Source organism: Copadichromis virginalis, linkage group LG16, assembly GCF_057382275.1.
Source record: "Copadichromis virginalis isolate Kocher_CV1m ecotype Utaka linkage group LG16, C_Virginalis_male_GT1.1, whole genome shotgun sequence".
Classification (NCBI taxonomy): domain Eukaryota; kingdom Metazoa; phylum Chordata; class Actinopteri; order Cichliformes; family Cichlidae; genus Copadichromis; species Copadichromis virginalis.
The window spans coordinates 5,051,889-5,076,806 of NC_140633.1; the positions used below are offsets into that span (position 1 = coordinate 5,051,889).

The 24,918-nt window shown below is 42.7% G+C and overlaps 1 protein-coding gene across 1 annotated transcript; it reads right to left on the bottom strand.

The window, feature by feature from the left end:
* Nucleotides 1-613: 613 nt before the first annotated feature.
* On the bottom strand, nucleotides 614-9,723 carry lg16h2orf76 (linkage group 16 C2orf76 homolog). Its single transcript, XM_085435124.1, has 5 exons — nucleotides 9,517-9,723; nucleotides 7,597-7,647; nucleotides 3,295-3,332; nucleotides 2,826-2,907; nucleotides 614-1,109 (listed from the first exon to the last, which is right to left on the bottom strand). Exons 1-5 carry the CDS (start codon nucleotides 9,644-9,646, stop codon nucleotides 1,033-1,035), a joined length of 378 nt encoding a protein of 125 aa, XP_085291250.1. The 5' UTR covers nucleotides 9,647-9,723; the 3' UTR covers nucleotides 614-1,032.
* Nucleotides 9,724-24,918: the final 15,195 nt, after the last annotated feature.

The following is a 24,918-nucleotide window of genomic DNA, read 5'->3' on the forward strand; positions in this document are numbered from 1 at the left end:
TGAGTGTTTGCCTGTCACTGAACTAACACATTCGGTCATTTGGAGAATTTGTTTTAACATTGCACTCAACAAACAAATCCTCCCTAACAAACGTCACTTCAAGGGCCAAATTGCATTACATTCCATCACATCAATACACGGGCTGCAAGTAGGGGTGACGTGGGCTGCATGCGGGCCCCAGGCCACGAGTTTGAGACCCTTGTATTAGAACAATTGAGGAACTTCCCAAGAACATTATAGAGAATTCTGAGTCTGACAGACTTTATTCCATCCATTGTTGCTTCAAACGTCCCCCCCCCCCCCCAACAACAAAAATGGGAGGAGCTTCTCAGTGAAAGTGTGTCTGTGGGTGTAGACCTTTGTGTCGTTTTCAGAGTCATAGAAGGGTACAGGGTCTCTGGTACAGACAGTCATACTGTATGAGTCCTTTAAAATGTGAAACAAACTCCAAAGCTCTACGAGGTTCACTCAGTTTATACGGATGACGAGCTTCAAGAGAATCCTAAAGTTTCATGTAACTTCTTCTATTTCACATTTATTGAAACGAATGTTCCCCTGAGAACAGTCAAAGCATCTTTCTCTCCATCTGTGTTTCAAAGAGGTCTACATCGTGTTCTTGAACCGCACAACATTTTATTAGCAAAAGTATCCACTCACAATTACATTGGCAACAAAGTATGAAAAAATATAAACACTTCTGAAAACATCTCTGAATTACACTGAGAACACAAACATTTTACTCATGATCACAGAGAGCAGAGCGAATGCTGGAGATGTAACATTGTTCCTTAAAACCTTTAAAACTTTCAGCATATCTACAACATCACCAACAACAGAAAGATGTTCATAAAAGTCATATTCACATAAAATAAAAAAAATATTAATATTAAATAAAAAGGCCTGTTAGTCTGCTGGATAATAAGCTTTGACTTTAAAGGAGAAAAAAAAAATCCCACAAAAAAACAGTCCAGTAGCAACATGACAAAACTTGTTCCAGGCAGACCTGTGTATATGAACTGTCCTCTGACGCAGTCACCAGGCAGTTTGGGGGTTTGCTTTATAGAGACTGTAGTCTGCTTTCCTGAAGAACGCCACTTCTGTCTCATGAGCTAAAGAGGACAAACATGTCAAAGTTAAAACACACCTCAGATTTTTAAACAGGTATGTTCAGAAAGTCTTCCATTTTTATGAAGTTTGAAATGGATCACAGTCAATCACAGCTCTCCTTCATATAAGTCAGAAGACAGTTATTTTTATTCATTATCCTGGCTGCATGCCAAATATCCTTGGGCAAGATACTAACCCCGTGTTTGCCTACTGGTGGTGGTCAGAGGGCCCGGTGGCGCCAGTGTCCGGCAGCCTCGCCTCTGTCAGTGCGCCCCAGGGCAGCTGTGGCTACAATGTAGCTGCCATCACCAGTGTGTGAATGTGTGTGTGAATGGGTGAATGACTGAATGTAGTGTGAAGCGCTTTGGGGTCCTTAGGGACTAGAAAAGCGCTATACAAATGCAGGCCATTTACCATTTATTTTTTTAATGGACAGTTGAGGTGGGATCTGAGATGTGTCTTGACTGAACTGTTACTAAATTCATAAACTGCCCGTCCCACAGCTGGTCGTGTATGTTCGAGAGAAGAACAACAAAATGTTTAAAGATTTGCCTGCTGAGTGTAACATACCCAAACTGGATTAAGGCATAAATCTACTGACAGATTAAAAAACAAGTCTAAACAATGCATCGCAGTCAAAATGATGAAGCTAGGTAAGCAGAAACCTGAGAGTCACTGTCCAGTTCCTTTATAGAGATGGAAGAACCTCACTGAAGGACAACTTTTGCCATTCAATTCTATTTATATCTTTATATTTATTTATTGAAATCATTTGTTTATTATAAGGTAAAGACGTTAAAATGATACACAGACAACTGAGCAAACCCCAAAAATCATACGGCCTCCAATCAGATATTTCAGTCTGACATGTTTTATTCATTTACAAAGGAAACTAAAATCCACTCAGTTTTGGTTGTTATGAAGAACTGTGTTTAGACTGCTCTGGAAACAGCAAACTGAACAACGATGAAATCACTGAATGCGCATCACGGGCCTTTCTCACTACATGATATTCAAACCACATGTTATTATTGTATCACTACTTCTATTTGAAATTCAATTTGAACAGGGTGAATTTTGGGGCATTGTGCAAATAGACTGAAAGGTTTGGGTTTAGAAACAATGAACTCGAGCAAAAGGCAACAGTGAATATAATCACAGGCACAAATGTAAAAAGAGATGTTTTGAGTCGCCCCTTATTTCTTTGTATTTTCTAGGAAAATGGGAAATAAGAACAGGGCAAAAACAGCTTGTACAATTCTAACGTCACTGGGGTCAACACAGCTCACAGCTGACTGTTAGCTGGGATGTTACTCAAAGTTACATTGGTCGGCTGGTGATGGTGGCTGTGCTGATGCGAATCAGGCTCATTTTGACAAATTAGATTTATGATTGAAAATAATCTCTCCGTCTCTCAGACAGACATTGTTACTGATTTTGTTGCCTGTTATAATCAGGCTCTGGCTGCTGTGCTGAGGACAACACAAGTTTAGCTTTCGTGTCACTGTGTTCTTTGCTAGCTTCATGTTAGCATGTTTGTTTTGGACAGGCTTGCAAAGCGTTGATGTGTCAGCAGCATAGCGCATGAATTGAAAACAGTAAGTTGTTACATTACCACATTCATGAAAAAATGTAAAGTGAATACAGTAATGTGTTACTTTGGACCAAATTATAACCAACACTGCTCTACAGCAAACACTCAGCAATGCAAATCTTACCAACACCAGCAGCTCTGAGGGTTTGGCCTTCATGTAGAACCAGAGTTTCATCATCATCTAAACTCATCACTAACTCGTTTGTCTGAAAACAAAGGAAAAAAGATAAAAATTGCAAGTTTGAAATGCAAACTATTTCTGAAATAAGATTATATAATAACTGAAATAATATTTCTGGAATGTACGGCTAAAATTACTGAGTTGATTCTGAGATCAATCCCAAATTCTGAAAGTGGATTAAAGGGAATTAAATGATTTAGTTGTTGAAATACCAGCTGAGTGAACAGATTTTGATTTCCTTTATTTTCTCTCACAGGGATCATGCTATTACAAAAGAGGGAAGTTATATTAAAGTGGAAGACAAAATAGTCAGGTCCCTTTGAAAATGTCATTTTTTAAAGTACTCCTTAAGGGCAGACCACAACACTCGTGTGTCCTACAAGCGGACACTCCACAGCCTTCACACAGATACCTTTGCTCCATGAGCCTGATGGATAATCTTCATCGTGTCTGTAAGGGGAAAAAGGATGGAGTCAGATTCAGAGCACAAATTTCACACCAACAAAGTTTACATAGACCTTTGGTCAAAACTTTACAGATATCATGAAGGTTGTTTTCAGTTGTTAATGGTTTTTCTTCCCCCACTGTGGAATGACTGTACAGCAGACATCTTTAATGACCAACAAACAAGAACTGGGTGCAAAAGTGTGAATTTATTTTTACATTGTCTCTAATCCACACAGGCTCGATACACAACAGTGCTGTCACTCGACTTGCAGTGACCATCAAAACGATGAAAATTTTTTTTGCTGTAAACAGTTTATTTTGCGACACCACGAAACAAACGATAGCGTAAAATGAAACAGACGTTTTTATATCGTCATCCGATATATGTCGTTGTATCGAACAGTCCTAGTATAAACCTCTGACCACAACTGTATATAATGATCCCATGTGCATTTTCTTTTATATCCAAATGTTCATAAAGTGATTACATTTATTTATACAAATACAATTTGATTCTGACTTTAAGAGCTCTGTTAGCGGGCCCTTAAGAGCATCGCCTCACTCTATGTACATTTCTTTAAAAGTCCCGTTCAGCATGGATTTTTTTGTCTGTTTGTTTTTTTGGTTTTTTGCCCTTCATCGCCGTCCTTCTTCCCCGCTGTTTTTCTTTCCCCAGTCAAGTCTGTCCCGTGTGTAGCAAGTGAAAATAAAATAAAATAAACAATAAAAGGTGAATCAAATAGGCTGGGGCGGTCCATTTAGTAAAGTAAATCCGTTGGGCATCTTTCTTTGCCTTTAGACAATAATTCTGATGGCAAAAGAACCAAACAGGACAGGCTGGGAAAAAAGAAAAAAAAAAAAAAAAAAAAAAAAAGGTCCCGTTCAGCCCTGAGATCCAGCAGGAACAAGAAGCACTCGGTGTGTGCAGCTTTTACACTGGGCAATCTTTACCTTTTGTATATATTCGTTTTATTGTCTTAATCAATCAGATAAGCACTTTATTAACAAGGGAAAAGTCGTTAGAGAGCAAAAAGGATTGCACAACACAATTTTATAATGCAATAATTAGCTTTAGTCATGTTTCCTGTCCTTCACAACTCTTGTGAGAGCTGTGTTCACTAGTGATGTGCAACTCCACTGATTATCTTTCTGATCTGATACCAAGTAGAATTCAGGGCGGTATCGACGATACTGATCCGATACTCTGTACAAAAACGTAATTTTTCATTGTATTTCATAATCCAATAATTAATTGTATTATGTAACTGTAATAATAATATAATAATATTGCTTCATAATGATTACAGGACATCAGATTACTTGTTCTTATTGCTTAATAATGCAGAGTTCATCATATAGAAATAAAAAACTGAAGTTGTGGCTATTTGAACACGTTGCCTGCCTGCAGCACTGAAGGACTCCGTGAGAGACGTCTGTCTCGCCCCAGCAGCACCTGTCCCTGTCCTCCTCTTCAGTCTCAACATACGCTCGTCATATTCTGTGATATGATTTACTCTGAGGTGTTTGACGAGGTCAGTGCTGTTGCCACAACATCTCACTTTCTTGCCACATGTATCGCAAACCGTGTCGTGGCTGTTTGTGGAGATAAAATACGTCCACACATGACTCCGTTTCACTCAGCCATTGTTGTGAGTGCGCACGCCAGCGGCTGCAACACATTTATACAGCTGTGTTTCACACATGACTATGTAGACAATCCGAATGATATAGTTTCTTTCCACTGTGTTCCTGTTAATGATAAACTACAAATTTACCCTAAATTACTAAAATATCGATGAGAATCGATTCTAGAACATAAATTACTGGTATCAGAAGAATCAATATTTCAATATCGATTTGCACATCACCAGTGTTCACACTCCAAGTCGAACTCTCTCCCATGAAGTTCTGGACTCCACCAGGCTGCCATCTGTCATATTATTTATGGACAGAAAATCCAGGTGCAGCCAGTAGGCTAGCAGCTGAGTGGGAAACGAGTCTGAGGGCATGGTTCTCAGTCAGAAGGACCCACGCTGGATTTGGAGCAAATTTAAGTATCGGACTGTCTTGCTTGCAACTAAGAGAAAAGTGAATCACTAGAGTAACGGATTGGTGCAGCGCCTGCTGTGGCTACACCCACCTATGGTCACAAGCTGTTAGGGCTGCTCGATTATGGCAAAAATGATAATCACGATTATTTTCACTGAAATTGAGATCACGATTATTTGACGATATTTATTTAACCCTTTAAGACCTACTATAGAACCAAGTCCGCCAGAGCTTATATTATTTTTTTACATGTTGTAGTGCCGTTTGTGGGAGCATTTCAAGTTGCTATGCAACTGTTATAGCCCATATTTTAATAATATGTATGCATTAAGTCCATAGTAACTACATTAATTGCAAAAAAGTGCAATAAACTACAAAAAAATTGAAAATCGTTTTTGGTTTTTTTTTTTACATATATTTCTACTTGGAGAAATTTAAGAGGTTTATCCCTCAAAACTTTAAATACAATAAAGTTGCAAAAAATAGTTTACAACAACAGGAAATTTATTTTGAGTGTCTTCATAGTTTTATTTTGGAGATACAGCAATTTTTATATACTGCAGGAAAAACAAAAAACAATCCTATGATGCAAATTTGCAAAGAAAACAGCAGGTGCATCAAAATAAACTATTTCCAGCTGTGCAATTCAAGTTCTAAGCATCCCAGCAACTATTCAGAAAAGTCAAACATGACCAGTATAGGTTTTTAAGACCTACGAGTAAAAAACTACAATTTCCGCGAAAATGACATCACTTCCGGTTTCGGGCAGGAAATGGCGGATATGCGGTAGTTCGCGCTGACGTCTGTTTCACTGTGGGAAGTGTTACGAACAGCTGATCGGATCGGCAAAGCGTGTTTCTGGAATATTATGTTTTTGTTCCTGCAAGAGCTTTTTATGCAATTTTTGTAAAGCTTTATGTGGAAGGAAACCGTGATCGAGGACAAGCTGATGGCATCAGATGTAAGTACAACTCCTCCGGGTTATTGCGCTAGCTTACACGGTTCAGGTTCTACAGGGATTTAAAAATGGTTACACAAAACGGAGCGTGCTGCTCTGACCGGCTTTAAAGGGTTAACAATGACTTTAAAAAATAATATAACATAGTGTGCAACACCACTGAAGTTTTTTTACCTCTCTTTTCAACCAACAGCAGTCACTCTCCTCTCCAAATAACTTCTGCTTAGCTTTCCGAGCTTCCCTCGGGTCCTCTTAATCAGTGGTCTCCAACCTTTTTTGCGCCACGGACGGTTTATGCCCGACAATATTTTCACGGACCGGCCTTTAAGGTGTCGCGGATAAATGAGGGAGGGGCTAATAATCGGCTCAGTCATTTTTAATGATCGTTGAAAGCCCAGATCGTAATCGTGATTAAAATTCGATTAATTGAGCAGCCCTACAAGCTGTGTGGAAATAACCTTCCCCCAAAGGGTGGCTGGTGTCTTAGAAATTTGGTGAGTAGCTCAGTCACTGGGGAGAGGGTCAGAATAGAGCCGCTACTCCTCTACACTGAAAACAGCCAGCTGAGGTGGTGTGAGACACCTAGGAGAGGAGTTCGTAATCTAACTTTGCCCCGTGTTTCACTATGGGAATCGCCTTGGTATGACCAACTACGGAAGCTCCAATGACACCACGTTTGAGCTGTGCTCAGGGCTCCGCCCCCTCATTCTAACACCACCGACCAGCCTCTCCTAACTCGGGATGGCAACATCCTGGGCTTTGCTCAGAGGTGTATCAGTCCAGTTCGTGCGGTTTTATAGGCTGGATGTTGCACAGTCATCCCTGGGTCAGTCAGTCCTGGAATCTAGCGCCTCAGGTCCAACCTGAGATCCTGGAGTAGTGCTGGAGCATAGCTTTGGGCACAATCCGGTAGTGGGCCATATCTCCCGTAGTGAAACAGAGCAAAGTTAGAAAAAGAACGATGGGTCACTTCATGGATCTCTGATAACAGAGTGAGATGTTTCACCAACACTTCCGTCCTTGTTTGGGTGCGGAAAGAAAGAGTGATTACATTTCTGTTCTGGTGTTCGTGTGTTTATTTAAATCATTTTGTATCAAGTAAACACATCACTACTGATGTTTAGCTATAACTCCAGGTAACTATGTGAGTTCTATGTAACAACAACAGCAATCTAAACATGACATGTGGGTAGGATGAGAACATTGCTCTAATGACAGCAGTAAAAAATTATGAAGACAATTGAAGTAATGCATACATACCATAACCATATTTCCTGAAAGGAGGTGGAAATCCTGGCCTTGTTGCAATATCTGAAAGAAATTGTTGGATTCAATCAAGATTTTATCTTCTTATTCATGTGTGAAAACACACAAGGTCGAGAATCCTAAAAAACTCGTCTAATAAAGACTCCCCATCTGTCCCACTGGGGTTTCTCACAGCTGTTTTTGTGTCTATGTGGGACACACACAGGGTGGAGCAACAGTTTGCTAAACACAATCACAGACTTTAGAGGGGAAAGCGCAGACCTCGGCCTCTGTGTGAGGATCTAAACGTATTCTACGCTCGATTCGACACAGCGAACACCACGAGACCGACTGCCTCTCCCTCCTGCTCTCCCCAGCCTTCACTCCCCTCAGACGCAGTGCCAGGTCCACCACAAAGACCGTTACAACCTGGCCTGAAAATGCTCTCTCCAAACTACAGGCCTGCTGAGACAGATTTGAACACCAGGAGCTAGAAACAGTCACAGGATCAGTACTGGACTACATCAAGTTCTGTATCAGAAATGTGACTGTGGACAAAAGCATTCGGGTTTTCCCAAACCAAAAACCAGCCAGGTCCGCTCATTTCTCAAAGTCTGTGACGCCATCTTCAGGTCAGGTGTCAGAGCTCTGTACACGGCTGCTCGAGCCGATCTGAAAAGGGAAACTAAAAAAGTCAAAACAGACCACAAAGGAGCACAGAGTCCCACCTGTCCAGCGCCAACACACAGGAGGTGTGGGAGGGCATACGAGACAAACTACAGAGGCTGTGAAAACAGAAAGCCTGAGTGTGCCGCTGGCAGACGAGATAAATCACTTCTTTGCCCAGAAACATCTCAACAGCAGCACTCAGCTGCTCCAGCCCTGCTCCCATCCTCATCCTCACCTGGTTCCTGCACTGCTCCACTCACTGTAACAGAGGATATTCCCAGTGCCAAAGAAGTCTCCCATCACCAGCCTGAACGATGACCGCCCTGTGGCCCTCACGCCGTACTCATGAAATGCTTCGAGATACTAATGCTTCAGCACATCAAGGACCACCTTTATGTTCTAGACCAAAGACCCACAGACTCAAGAACAGTTTCTTTCCAAGAGCCTGAACTCACACATGCACTGAAGACAGTTTCACCCCAAATCCAAGGACTCCCCCACACAGACTGCAAACTACGATCATGACTGTGCAATATTTAATTTATGTGCAATAACCCACACTGTAAATACATAACACCATTTATTTTTGCCCTATATCTGTATATTTTTCTTTTCCCACACGTTTGCACTGCAGCTCTGAATCTCACTGTACATGTGTATAGTGACAATAAAAGGCATTCTATTCTACTCTACTCTGTTCTATTCTAAACATGACATCACTGGTTTTGTTTGTTGCAGTCAACAGACTCACATTAGTTTATGTTAGTTAACCACAGAGTACCGAGAACTCAGCAAAATAAGAACACAAACTAAAACCAGTCTAAGGGCGTTGCTTCTGTGCTGCCTCTGACTGTAGCAACCACTCTTAGGTTAATAATATAAACTGCCCACTTTCACTCAGTCTACTGCGCAGTAGGCGAGTCTTCGTTTTTCGGCCCTGAAACAGGAAAATGTGCCTGTTAGCTGTGATGTTGGGGTTTGTGCCGCCTGTCACGCTCTGTACTGCCGCAGGAGGGCGCCAAACATGTGCTTAAAACATTAAGGACTTGTTTCTTATATCCACCTACACAGAGAGCAGGGCTCATTGTTGTAAATTAACCTTTATATATGAAGTGTTTCATATCCAGTTAAAACCAAAGAACTCTAAGTTTTGAAGCTCTCCCGTCCAGCTGCAGTGAATCCTGGGATTTCTGCCTGCGCAGTGTTTTTAAAGGTTTGTTTCGGTGAACAGATGCTGACACGGGGTACACACCGCACGGCTCTCACCGTCTTTGACGAGCTGCATGAAGTCCTGTACGGTCTGCTCCAAGCGGACGCCGTGAAACACAACCGGCTTGAAGTTCCTGTGTTCGAAGGACCTCACCAGGCGGACGGTGACCACAGCTTCAGCAGTCATGCTGCTCTGAACCCGAACACTCGTCTGGTAACGCGTAGCTGTCCTTCTTCCCCTAAGTTTTATTGGCGATTGGCAAACAATAAAATGGTGCATTACCGCCACCAACTGGTGTGGAGTGTGTACTGCAACGTCGCTCACAAATCCTCCAAAACAATTTACCCTGTTTTAAAGCCTGATAACTTTCACTTCTTGGGTCCTTTTGCAGTTACTCAATAAGATCCAGTTTCATTTGTAGGTTTCTGAGGTTTTGGATCAGTTGCCTTCTCTCTACCTCCCCTGTGTAGGCCATTCATTCACACACTGGTGATGGCAGCTACATTGTAGCCACAGCCACCCTGGGGCGCACTGACAGAGGCGAAGCTGCCGGACACTGGCGCCACCGGGCCCTCTGACCACCACCAGTAGGCAACGGGTGAAGTGTCTCGCCCAAGGACACAACAACCGAGACTGTTGGAGCCGGGGCTCGAACCGGCAACCTTCCAATTACAAGACAAACTGCTAACTCTTGAGCCACGATCACCCACATGTTCTGTTTCCTCTTCTCCACAGTAGTCACGTTTACCTGTATTATGTTTACCTGCCATGAATAAAGTCGTGTTCAAACTAGAGATGGCACGATACCACTTTTTTATGTCCGATACCGATACCGATATCATAAATTTGGATATCTGCCGATACCGATATGAATCCGATATAGTGTTTTTTAATCAACAAAACTGTTTTTTAAAATATCTTGCTGCATTTTGTATAAGTTCATACTCAAGTTTAAAACAACAACTACACTAAAGCTATTCTGTTATACCTGTATGCAAAAAAAAAATGTTTCATAGTTCAGCAATACTGATCAATCTAATAAACTTAAACCTACACCATCCTCCCTATTCTGGTATTTTTGAGTGTAGCCTGATGTGTTTCACCGAATCATGGCTGCACCAGGTCATTCCCGATGAGAATGCTTCCGTGGAAGGCTTCCACACTGTTCGGGCGGACAGGGACAGCATCGCTAGCGGTAAGCGTAAAGGAGGTGGGCTTGCTGTTTTAGTTAACAACCGGTGGTGTAACCCTGCCAACATAACAATCAAAGAAAGGATTTGTTGCCCGGACACTGAACTGTGTGCTGTTGGACTCAGGCCGTATTATTTACCCAGGGAATTCTCTCACGTCATCTTGGTGGCTGTTTATGTTCCCCCCTCTGCTAACCCCACAGCTGCATGTGACACTATCCACTCTGCCATAGCTCGGCTACAGACTGGGAAACACTCTGTGAGCCTCACGCCGAGGACATCAATGGGCTTACTGAGTGTATCACAGACTACATAACTTTCTGCACCGACTCCATTGTTCCAGCTCAGACTGTTCATTGTTACCCAAATAACAAGCCGTGGGTGACTAAGGACATCAAAGCCCTCCTCAACAACAAGAAGAGGGCTTTCAGAGGGGGCAACAAAGAGGAGGTGAGGAAGGTCCAGGTGTTGCTAAAGGACAAGATCAGAGAGGCTAAGGACAATTACAGGAGGAAGCTGGAGTGGAAACTCCAGCAGAACAGCATGAGAGAGGTGTGGAGGGGCATGAAGACCATCACTGGATTCAGGCCAACCAACAGCAGGGGAGCTGAGGGAGGTGAGAATAGAGCCAATGAGTTGAATCTGTTTTTCAATAGATTCGACACCACAGTGTCTGCTCCCACCCCCACAACCTCACCTGCAGTCAGCCTGGAATCCAGAGCCACACCACTGTGCCAGCCTCTCTCTTCACATGTTGCCTCCTGTGAGATTCCTGACACCCCTCCCCCACCCATCACCTTCACTCAATACCAGGTTGAGATGCAAATGAGGAGACTTCACTCAGGCAAGTCTGCTGGACCAGACGGAGTGAGTCCCCTTGTCCTCAAGGCCTGTGCCCCCCAGCTGTGTGGAGTCTTTCATAAACTGTTTATGCTGAGTCTGAGTCTGCAGAGGGTCCCGGTGATGTGGAAGACATCATGCCTCGTCCCTGTACCAAAGACGCCTCGTCCCAGTGGCCCCCAGGATTACAGGCCCGTGGCACTGACCTCCCACATCATGAAGACCCTGGAAAGGCTCATCCTGGACCAGCTGCGACCCATAGTAAGACCACATCTGGATCCCCTTCAGTTCGCTTATCAGCCTCGTCTCGGAACAGAGGACGCCATCATCTACCTGCTCAATCGTGTCTACACCCATCTGGACCAGCCGGCGAGCACTGTGAGGGTCATGTTTTTTGACTTTTCCAGTGCTTTCAACACCATCAGGCCGACCCTCCTGGGTGATAAGTTAGCAGCGATGCAGGTGGATGCTTCTCTGGTGTCCTGGATTGTTGATTACCTGACAGGAAGACCACAATATGTACGTCTCCCACAGTGTGTGTCTGACAAGGTGATTAGCAACACAGGGGCACCACAGGGGACTGTCCTCTCCCCCTTCCTCTTCACCCTCTACACCACAGACTTCAGCCACTGCACAGAGACCTGCCATCTTCAGAAGTTTTCTGATGACTCTGCGGTGGTTGGATGCATCAGCAGGGATGATGAGACAGAGTACCGGGCTGTGGTCGACTCCTTTGTCACGTGGTGTGAGCAGAATCATCTGCAGCTCAACGTGGCAAAGACCAAGGAACTGATCGTGGACTTCAGGAAGACCAGGAAACACTTGACCCCTGTTTCAATCCAGGGGGTCAGTGTTGACATTGTGGAGGACTATAAATACCTTGGAGTACACATTGACAATAAACTGGACTGGGCTAAAAACACCACAGCACTTTACAGGAAGGGCCAGAGTCGTCTCTATTTTTTGAGGCGACTGAGGTCCTTCAACATCTGCCAGAAAATGCTGAGGATTTTCTATGAGTCTGTGGTGGCCAGTGCGATCCTCTATGCTGTTGCATGCTGGGGGAGCAGGCTGAGGGTCGCAGATGCCAACAGACTTAATAAACTGATCCGTAAGGCCAGCAATGTTGTGGGGATGGAGCTGGACTCCCTCAAGGTGGTGTCGGAGAGGCGGATGCTGTCCAAGATAAAGACAATGTTGGATAACACCTCCCACCCACTCCATGACATGTTGGTCAGTCACAGGAGCTCGTTCAGTGAGAGACTGAGATTACCGAAAAGCACCACTGAACGACACAGGAAATCATTCCTGCCTGTGGCCATCTCCCTGTACAACGCATCCACTTAACACACTGTTTGCTGCTACAACTACACATGTTTCTTTTCCAAATATTTATTTATAAGTGACTTATGTATGTATGTATGTATATATATGTATATATTGTACTATTCTTAGTTAGCGTATTGTCTGTCTTGTCTTAATGTTGGTTTAAAATGGAGCACTGTAACAAAAAATAATTTCCCCCAGGGATCAATAAAGTATTCTGATTCTGATTCTGATTTTAAAGAGTACTTAGCATAAATATTAAGCAACCTAACTAATAGGGTTCCAACTCCCAGCAACAAAAATAAATAAATAAAAAATAGGGAACCACCCCTCACGCTCCACCTCATGATGCTTAATCGACGTAATCAACCTTAATTTGATGCAGTGTGAAAAAAAAAGCACAGAAATCAATTATTTTTCAAGAAATATTAAATAGATTCAACATCTTTCTTCAACAAAATTGCAGACTGCACAGATGGTACCTTCCCAAAGGAAAAAGTGCTATAGCTTACTAGGGTATATATATTAGACTTAATAGTCACTATATACAGTAATTGACTTCTATTCATTTTACATCAAATTAAAACTTTGGGTGTCAGATAATTATTTATTAAAAGCTTTTATTTATTAGACATTTTAAATGAGAATAAGAAAGAAAAGTATGTCTTTGTGCCCCCTTTCCCCTGTTCATGCCCTATCGGCCCCCCTGGCTAAACTTTCCTAGATGCGCCCCTGCACAGTTACCAGCCGTCAGCTACGTAGAAAAAGATCCTCGAGTAGAAAGTAAGATTAAATACATTCTAACAACAGCTGATCAAGCTTAAACGTGCTGCTGTTGTTCAGCCGCTGGTTTCCTCTTTCTGGTGTAAAGTGGGCCAAAAACAAACAAGACAGACGGACTCGCGACAGAAAAGCCGACCAGCTGATCATTATAAGCAGTTTCATGATTGAAGTAGCAGCAGGAGAGGCAGTCGCTCCATATATCGCTTGTTAAGCTTAACGCAGGAATGCTTTACATTCAGAGATGGACTTACACACTTGCTTTACTTCTCTCGGGGATAACTTTGTCGGAGATGAAATGCCGGGTTGCTAGCGAAGCTCCACATGCTATCCAGACCACCGACAGGTCCCGCATGCCACAGCCGCTCTATCACGTGATGCATACTGCTCCGACGTGCTAACGTTCTGAGGCGAGTTACAGCGTGTTGCAAGTTTTGTGAGATGCTTTCGTGATATTTAATGGATCGGATTACATTTTTTATTTTTCTCCGATATCCGATCCAGTAATTTAGGTCAGTATCGGACCGATACCGATACGTAATATCGGATCGGTCCATCTCTAGTTCAAACCAGTCTGCCCAAAACTTTTCTTCATTTTTCGCCTTATGATACTCTTTATCTTTGTCTGACAGAAGTTAATAGCCAGGTCAACTAACACATTTTTGTGGCTTCCTTTGCAGCTCTGTCTGTCATTTCATGTGCTCTGACTCCAAAATAAGCTGGAATCCATAAAAAGCCAACTTTTAAGTCCCATCATGTTTATTCTGTAACACGTTTGCTGAACCTCTGTTGCTGTCCTTTTTCTTCTTGTTAAGTTTTAATGGCAGATAGCAAACATACCACAAACTGGTATGGACTGTGGATGGAAATGAAGGTTAAAACAAACAAACAAAACCCTCAAATCCTGTCAAACACTATAGTCCATCTTTAAAAATGTGTACTTCTTGAGTTGAAATAAATCAATAAGGTCTAATTTTCATGTTACTGAAGTTTTGCCGTTGTCTTTTCAGCCTCTGACAGTGCAAGCCATTCTTACTGACTTACGGTGTTTCAGATTAACTAGTGACGGTCAAACAGATGTGTGGTAGATTTGCTTTTCAAATGAAACAGTATTATGTCATTATTTTTGGCCTTCGTGCTTGAGAAATACCAAATTATGTACACAAAGTTCTGGAAATTACCACAACATTGTTCATGATTTAATTTTTTTCCCCATAACATCAAGAAATGTTCCACATTAATATCATGTTGCAACGTCACATCCTGTTACAGTAGTCTGCCTCTGTCTTTTCTCTGGAAATAAACACTTGGGGCTAAAATAGCTAATTGATCAACACAGCTGGAGAGAGCTGGAGGTTATATACAGTCTGTGTAAATGATGTGTTAACTTTGTTAATTTGACAAACATTTGTGGGTGACGCAGTAGCTGGACGAGTCTGCGACAAACATCTCAAACAGCAGGACGTTACATCCTGTGGTGTCTGTATGCGAGGCAGCTATGATGGTCATGGAGTATTTTACTTGAATAAATACAGATTCTAATGAATAGAAAACGGCCAGCTTACTGAAGAAATTCTATTGGGGACAACAGTACAGTACTCTGTGGACCAAGAGGGGACTGCCAGCACAATCTGTCTGCTCAAACACTCAGGTATACCCCAGAAACATCTGGATATTCATTTAAAATATTTATACATACATCCTCATTGTTGTGACTATTTTCAGTTACCTTTCCCAGCTATGCCGTGCCTGTGGCGAAAGAAGCTCTGCTGCAGACACTGATGAGTGGGTAAAATAACCAAATCAATACCTAAGACTGAAGCACCTTGAATGGGTCACCTCAGCATCACTGGGTGAAATGTCACTTTGATGCACCAACTGAAAACATGTGGTTGAGATAACCTGGATGCCTTTGCACTTTAAAGACACTGCAGAAGGTGATTACAGATGTTACGCATGTTAAACAATTTATCACTGTTATCTTTGGGGAACTGTCCATTGTTCCTTCAGTGGGCTGGTTTCAGTCATTATGCAAATGTACTGTTTCTAAGTTTGGGGAAACCTGCAGTCAGCTGAGACTGAAGACGTTGTCTTTGCTTAAAGACTGGTTTTAGTCTTGACAATCCGCTGTGCTGGCATCTATGAGCAGGATGTTTGTGGGTCGATTTGAATGCAGCAGGTGTAAATGCAGCCCCTCAGACAGAGCCAGGTGCAGATGTGTGTGCCATGTTAATCTGGTTGTAGGCCCTGGCCCTTTGCCACAGGTGGCAGTAGCAGACTGCTGCAGCTGCTGTGTCATATGTCAATAGATTGAGCTACAAAATAAAGATCATATGCAAGTTTTGTAAATTAAATTATGAAAATTCTTAAGTTAGAATTCAACTCACCTCAAAACTCAAAAGCACACCTGAGTCACCCATTTTCTTAAATCCACTCACTCTCACAAGCTCTTCTCACTCACACTGGCTCTGTTGTTGTAATCACTGTCTAACTGCTGTAAATGCACTGTAACTGCCATCTGCTCACACATGTTTGTTAAATTAATCAAGCTTATATAGACTGTATCTAACTACCAGCTCTCTCCCGCTGTGTACATCTATGTTACGCCCCAGTCTAGGGGTACAGGAACGCAACATAAGTTTGAAAAGATTGCCCCGCCCTGGTCCCCAAAACCATACACAGAGGGAAAACCAATCTCTTAGTGAATGGTGGTTTATTTTTCTACACTGCAAAAATGAAGCTCCGGGGTGAACAAAGGCCAAAATAACAAACAAAACAAGCTAAGTCAGGAGGAGGTGCTATCTAAAACCCTATGTGAAATCAAACATCAAACAAAAGACAAGCGCTACACCTAACTCCCTAACTGAAATAAACACCACCACTAAAGCAGTTTGTTAGGCATAAAGAAAGCTCAGACAGGACCACTTGAGCTTCAATCCGAGGAGACTTGTTTATACCCCACAGACGGACAGTTTATGGGCAGAACGTCCTCTCTGTCCAGGGTGGCCATCTGTGGAACAGTCTTCCTCAACCCATTAGAGAATGCTCGACATTCAATTTGTTTAAGGCAAAGGTTAAAAACTGGTTATGGACAAATCAAGTGTGTGATCATGTATGAGTTGTATAGTTTTAATGTTTTATTTGGGAACAGAATGGTGTGTATGTGTAAGTTTGGTGATGGAGTTTTTATTATGAATGAATGATGAATTTTTATGAATGATGTCTATTTTTTATGCTTAAGGACAACAGATGGTAATTAGCCCTTGGCTATAATCTGATATGTTTACATTCATGAAATTTTTATTTTTTACATTTATGTTCATTAACATGCACTGTCCTAAATAAAAAAATAAAAAAATAAAACAGTACAAGGAAAACAATAAGGCAGCTCACCCCTTCTGTTCCAGTGCTATTTACAATGTGCTCTTTACAATGAAAACTAATGTACACACTATATACAGAACTCAGAAAGTCGCACAAAGTCACAGGCACAAATGTCTCAGGCTTTGGAGGCCAGGGTAAGGTCTGCTGCTGCTGTCAGTGGCTGCCCCCGGGACAACTGCTGGTGGAGGGATTTTGAATGCGACCACATGATCGGCGGACCAATCGGCAGCCGTCAGCTCATCCACTCAGGGACCTGCAAAGACTTAAAGGCACAGACAAAGAAAACAACCACCAAAACAGATTATGGCCAGGGCAGGTGACTACAGTTACACAGATGTAATCTACTCAGTACTAGAGGTGGCCATGACAACCGTACTTTGTACACGAAGGATGCAAATCATTTTATAAGATAAGATAAGATAACCTTTATTAGTCCCACACGTGGGAAATTTGTTTTGTCACAGCAGGAAGTGGACAGTGCAAAAGTTATGAGGCAAAAATTAGAATACAATAAGAATAAATACAGTACACAACTGTACAGAATAGAATAAAATAAAATACTATATACAGTAGAATAAAATAAAATAAATATACAATAAGATAAAAATAGAATACAAATACAAATACTATATACAACTGAGTAAAATACAACAATGACAGAAAGGATTATTGCACTTAGTATTATTGCATATGCATGGATGTGTGTGCTTGATCAGTTAAAGTCTTTATTATGGAGTCTGACAGCAGTGGGGAGGAAAGACCTGCGAAATCTCTCCGTCCCACACCGTGGGTGCCGCAGTCTCCCACTGAAGGAGCTGCTCAGTGCTGTCACAGTCTGCTGCATGGGGTGGGAGATGTTGTCCATCAGGGATGACAGCTTAGCCACCGTTCTCCTGTCACTCACCACCTCCACTGGGTCCAGAGGGCATCCTAGAACAGAGCTGGCCCTTCGGATCACCCTGTTCAGTCTCTTCCTGTCCCCAGCAGAGATGCTGCCGCCCCAGCAGACCACGCCATAAAAGATAGCAGAAGCCACCACAGAGTCATAGAATTTCTTCAGGAGTGGGCCCTCCACCCCAAACGACCTGAGTCTCCGCAGCAGGTACAGCCTGCTCTGCCCTTTCCTGTAGAGGGCGTCTGAGTTATGAGTCCAGTCCAGTCTATTGTTCAGATGAACACCAAGGTACCTGTAGCTGTCCACAGCCTCAATGTCCATACCTTGGATGTTCAGTGGTTGCAGTGGAGAATGCTTGTGCCTGCGGAAGTCTACCACCAGTTCCTTGGTTTTACTGGCGTTGATCTGGAGGTAGTTCAGCTGGCACCAGTCCACAAAATCTTGGGTCAGACCTCTGTACTCCTTGTCGTCCCCATCAGTGATGAGGCCGACTATTGCAGAGTCATCAGAGAACTTCTGCAGGAAGCACTGGGTGGAATTGTGGGAGAAGTCTGCAGTGTAGATGGTGAAGAGGAACGGAGCCAGAACCGTTCCCTGTGGGGCCCCCGTACTGCAGACGACCCTGTCCGACACACAGCCCTGAGTCCTCACATATTGTGGTCGGTCGGTGAGGTAGTCCAGGATCCAGGTAGTGAGGTGATGGTCCACTCCAGAGTTCACCAGCTTGTCCTTTAGAACCGAGGGAAGAATGTTGTTGAAGGCACTGGAGAAATCAAAGAACATGATTCTCACAGTGCTTCCAGCAGTCTCCAGGTGAGCGAGGGAACGATGTAGGAGGTGAATGACGGCATCATCCGCTCCAATGCCAGGCTGGTAGGCAAACTGAAGTGGGTCCAGTGATGAGCTTATTAGGCGCCGAAGCTGAGCCAGGACCAACCGCTCCAGGGTCTTCATTAGGTGGGATGTCAGAGCCACCGGCCTGTAGCTGTTGAGGTCCTTGGGGCGTGAAGTCTTTGGCACTGGTACAACACAGGAGGTTTTCCAGAGCTGTGGGACTCTTCCCAACCTCAGGCTCAGGTTGAAGAGGTGCTCCATCACCCCACACAGTTGGTCCGCGCAGGACCTGACGACCCTCGAGCTGATGCCATCTGGACCCGCTGCCTTCTTGCCATTAATCCTCCTCAGTTCCCTCCTAACCTGGGTGGTTGAGAGAGACAGGCTGGAGCCTTGTGTTGAGTGTGTATTGGATGCTGTTGTTGGGGGTGGGGGGGAGTGAGCAGGGTGAATAGAGGAGGTGTGAAGTGTCTGAGGTGGAACAGCAGCAGTGGGGGTGGGTGAGTCTGCAGCCGATGTTGCAGACTGCCTCATGGCTGAGTCAAATCTGTTGAAGAAATGATTCAGTTCATTTGCCCATCTCACATCCCTCCCAGGCAGAGAGTTCTGCTGTTTGTGGCCCGAGATGGTTCTGAGGCCTCTCCAGACTTCACCAACGTTGTTTTGTTGTTTTGAGAAGTTAAAGAATCCATTTTCTTAACTGCCTACATATTCCTTACCTTAGATTGCAGAATCTGGACTAGTTGATTAACTCTGTTTTTTTTAGTGTATAAGTAATAAGGCTCAAATTAGCAGCATGCTTCCATGTCACATTAATCCACATTAGAATACTTACTCACCCTGACCCAACAGCAGTGGGTCAGTGGACCACAGTGTCAGAGCCCTGTTCACCTTGATAAAGACATTTGCCTATTGGGCCCTGTTTTACAATGCAGATTCATGTGAGAACACAGCTGGCTGCAGGTCCTGTTCCACTTCAGTGCACTATTTTGCAGAAGTGTTTTGTGGGAAAATAAACCAGAAAAAAGAAAAAAAAATCTGTTTAATCTCAAATATTTCAATTCAAATGACAAAGAATGTGCCGCACACTGTAGCTAGAAGCTCCGCTAAGACCTTATTATGATATATTAGTGATTATTTGTAGAATCTGGCTTTGTTTTCTGTTAATACAGCACTGTCACACCTGTGCTGTATTAACAGCCGGTGCTGCTGTGTTGGAGCGGTAGTTAACAAGAAGGTGTAAGCATTTTTTTTTAGTATACTACTGTTTTTCAAATAAACTTTTTAATACTTTAAACTTGGGGCAGGAGCTCGTCCCTGACCCGGAGTGGGCACTCCACCCTTTTCCGGCTGAGGACCACGGCCTCAGATTTGGAGGTGCTGATTTGGCTGCGAGCCGTTCCACTGTGAGCTGGAGGCCATCACCTGATGAAGCCAACGGAACCACATCAGCTGCGAAAAGCAGAGATGAGATTCTGAGACCACCCAAGTGAAAGCCTTCTGCCACTTGGCTCCGCATAGAAACTTTCAGTTCTATTTAAAACAATCTTTTCAAGGACCTTGGACAACATGCTCCATAAGGCTATAGGTCGATAATTATCCTTGCTGTTTATTTTTCCCACCTTGTGGGAATAATGGCTGCTAACATGACAGCAACAATTGATTCCAGCAGAATCCAATGAACTATGAACCAGGACAAAGTTTCCTACTAGCACATTTCAAATGTTCAGCAGATATCTTATCCGTCCCACATGCCTTACTGTCTTTTAATGTTCTAATTGCATCATACATTTCTCTTGATGACACTACAACATCTTCCTTATTATCAGTTTCATCCATGCAAAAATGGAACTTTTGACACAGTTAAATAGATCACAGTAATGTCTCGTCAGAGCCACTTACACCACCAGTCTTAGCTGGTAAAGATGTTTTAACACTATTTATTCTTTTGATTTCTTTCCAGAAATCATTTACTGAATTGACCTCCAATATCTTTGTGAGGGAGTCTGCCCTCACTGCAGCTTCATTCCTTTTAATAAAACGTGAAGCAAACTTAAACTTAACATTTGTGTGTTTCTTATGATCAAATAGAGGGCCGAAACGCTGCCGCCCTGACTCCACCCAAGCCTCCTCAGCATACAACTTCCAGCCTGATTTAGCTTTATACAGCAATGGCAATGAACTGCTCGACACAGGTAGGGACTCTAAAATATTCTCATATAAGGAACGCAACTCAGCCCCATGTTGGTTTTTTTTACAGTTAACATCATAACATGCAGATGCATCATTTGGTAGCTCACTCTTACTCAGCAGAAGGTCAGACTGATCAAATATACCCGAAGATCCTCCTCAGTCTGGTTAGACCAAAGGTGTGCGACTGGGTGGACTTTGTAACCACCCATGATCTCAGTGTAAACCTGGACCAGTGTTTTTCCATTCTGTGTTCCCATGTGGATGTTTTTGTGGAACTTTGGTAACACAGACTTCATGTTTGTGTTGTTAAAGTCCTCCACAATGGTGAAAATATCCCTCTAGGTTGTTTGTTCTTCCGTCAGGCTCAGTTTGCTCTGACCCTGCTCTGTTATCGTTTTTCTTTTTTCCTCCATCTGTTGCCAGAAAGTAAAGTTTTGTTTCAATTTTCTTCCTGCCTCATGAGTCCTGCATTGGACTCAAATCCTGCCAACCACACGACTGTCACAAGCTTCTTGCAAAACAAAACTAAAATAAAAAAATATATATACAGGGAGTGCAGAATTATTAGGCAAGTTGTATTTTTGAGGAATAATTTTATTATTGAACAACAACCATGTTCTCAATGAACCCAAAAAACTCATTAATATCAAAGCTGAATGTTTTTGGAAGTAGTTTTTAGTTTGTTTTTAGTTTTAGCTATTTTAGGGGGATATCTGTGTGTGCAGGTGACTATTACTGTGCATAATTATTAGGCAACTTAACAAAAAACAAATATATACCCATTTCAATTACTTATTTTTACCAGTGACACCAATATAACATCTCCACATTCACAAATATACATTTCTGACATTCAAAAACAAAAACAAATCAGTGACCAATATAGCCACCTTTCTTTGCAAGGACACTCAAAAGCCTGCCATCCATGGATTCTGTCAGTGTTTTGATCTGTTCACCATCAACATTGCGTGCAGCAGCAACCACAGCCTCCCAGACACTGTTCAGAGAGGTGTACTGTTTTCCCTCCTTGTAAATCTCACATTTGATGATGGACCACAGGTTCTCAATGGGGTTCAGATCAGGTGAACAAGGAGGCCATGTCATTAGTTTTTCTTCTTTTATACCCTTTCTTGCCAGCCACGCTGTGGAGTACTTGGACGCGTGTGATGGAGCATTTTCCTGCATGAAAATCATGTTTTTCTTGAAGGATGCAGACTTCTTCCTGTACCACTGCGTGAAGAAGGTGTCTTCCAGAAACTGGCAGTAGGACTGGGAGTTGAGCTTGACTCCATCCTCAACCCGAAAAGGCCCCACAAGCTCATCTTTATGATACCAGCCCAAACCAGTACTCCACCTCCACCTTGCTGGTGTCTGAGTGGGACTGGAGCTCTCTGCCCTTTACCAATCCAGCCACGGGCCCATCCATCTGGCCCATCAAGACTCACTCTCATTTCATCAGTCCATAAAACCTTAGAAAAACCAGTCTTGAGATATTTCTTGGCCCAGTCTTGACGTTTCAGCTTGTGTGTCTTGTTCAGTGGTGGTCGTCTTTCAGCCTTTCTTACCTTGGCCATGTCTCTGAGTATTGCACACCTTGTGCTTTTGGGCACTCCAGTGATGTTGCAGCTCTGAAATATGGCCAAACTGGTGGCAAGTGGCATCTTGGCAGCTGCACGCTTGACTTTTCTCAGTTCATGGGCAGTTATTTTGCGCCTTGGTTTTTCCACACGCTTCTTGCGACCCTGTTGACTATTTTGAATGAAACGCTTGATTGTTCGATGATCACGCTTCAGAAGCTTTGCAATTTTGAGACTGCTGCATCCCTCTGCAAGATATCTCACTATTTTTGACTTTTCTGAGCCTGTCAAGTCCTTCTTTTGACCCATTTTGCCAAAGGAAAGGACGTTGCCTAATAATTATGCACACCTGATATAGGGTGTTGATGTCATTAGACCACACCCCTTCTCATTACAGAGATGCACATCACCTAATATGCTTAATTGGTAGTAGGCTTTCGAGCCTATACAGCTTGGAGTAAGACAACATGCATGAAGAGGATGATGTGGACAAAATACTCATTTGCCTAATAATTCTGTACTCTCTGTATATATATAAATAAAATGTAAACTGGTATCCTTTAATGCTGAGAACATTTCATTTATATAAAGTTATACTTAACATGTTATATAAACTTAAAAGGTTGTAGCTACACAACACATTCTCGTCACAGAGGTTCAGGATACACATTTGAACATGTTGGCCAAAGGGAAACAATCATAAATCAGAGAATCCTCCATTACTTGCCAATGCTATCAGTTTCTACACAAAGCACAGATGGTAATTGATCTCAGAGTAGTTAAAGCAGACCCAGCTTAATAGCATGCTGGTTTCCCATCAGTTTCTTATCAGGAATAAAGGTTTATCCACAATATGGATGCAGAAACAACCAGAAAAACAGCTGCTGGCCTCTCAGCTGGCCCACTCTTTGTTAAGGGCACGAGGACGTGCCTGTCAAAGCAGGGCTGAGAAGTGCTTATTCTTGGAGAAGTATTTAACTCTAGTCTTCACACAAACAGTGACAGGAGTAACCTGGAGAGAGAAGCTTTGTACTACAGTATAAAGAGAGGCTATTCATAACTGTAAATGCAAAACTACTCTAATGAAGTCAAATAATAAAAACACGGAACTGGAAATGAGCAGAAAAAGTATCTGTTGATAACAAAAACATTTTTATATTATCTGTAAATATTATATATAAATCTTATAAATGTAATAAAAATATAGCATAAGTACGTTTTCCTTTTTTGTTCTTTTGTTTACTGTGTGCAAATAACACAAGGTAACACAGACAGTCCAGTAACAAACTGCACAAGGCTATCAGGTCACTTAGCTAAAACAGGCAGGAACCACAGTGACAAAATACCAGGAACTGCTCAGTGAAGCCATATTATACCTTTGCTTTCCCCACACACTCACCTAATAACAAACAATATGCATTCATTTAGCTTCTTAACATCCAGCTGAAAGTGAATCTCTGCTTCTCTTCTCTTGCTTTTTTCATTAAGGATGCTCATCACCAACACGGGATGATTTTATTTGGGCTCTTTAGCTTCCTGTTTGTGTCAGTGCACTTATTTACTTATATTTACTTATTACTATTATGACTATGTTTGTGCATTTGACTTTGTTGTTCAGCATCAACACTTGATTTTGTGTGCGTGTCTGTCATCAGCAGTACAGGGGAGCTCCTGAGAATAAACATGGGTGCTTTGTTAGTTGCTAGCTTAGCCTGCTGAGACAAGGGGATATGAGGAGAGATTAAATCCCAGATCTGTGGAGATAAGGATTAGCTGATCCTGACAACAGAAGGCAAGTCGTGCCTCTGTAACAGATCAGACAAATAGGAAATAGGCACCAGCTAACTTTTAAATGGCTCCAGCTGTCATGTTCACTGGAGAGAGTGGACTCGAGAGGAGGTCTCAGGAAAATCACAGTTCACTTATTTACAATACCACAGTAATGCAACAGTGCTATATTCAATGTGAAAGGGGGAAAAGGGGCTCTAGGGATCCCAGAAAAGGCATCCAAACATTCGTTACTCTTCATCTGACTCTGCTTTTATACAACTCATGCAGACTCACCAAAGAGGGGCTCCAGGAAGGTCTGTACAGAAGGAAACACGCAGTCGGTATCTTTGAGGCAAAACTGGAGCATAAACAGAAGCAAAAGGAGTCAGGGCTTCACCAGCTATGAAGTTCAACAATTCAGCAGTGAACAGCAGCCAGCCACTACCTCAAACATGACTGCTGATGAGAAAATTGAAGACAGATGTGTAGAGCCAAGATCAGGAACCCCGAATAAGTCATGTCCAGGAGCAAAGACAACAACTAACAATCACAGGTAGGAAAGACGATAGAAACTGAAGCAGTGAAATTGAAAGAATCAAAACCTGGTGAGGACTGAGGGACCATAACACCTTCCTCCTAGCGTTATTCCCGCTCTGCAGGGTCCGCTTT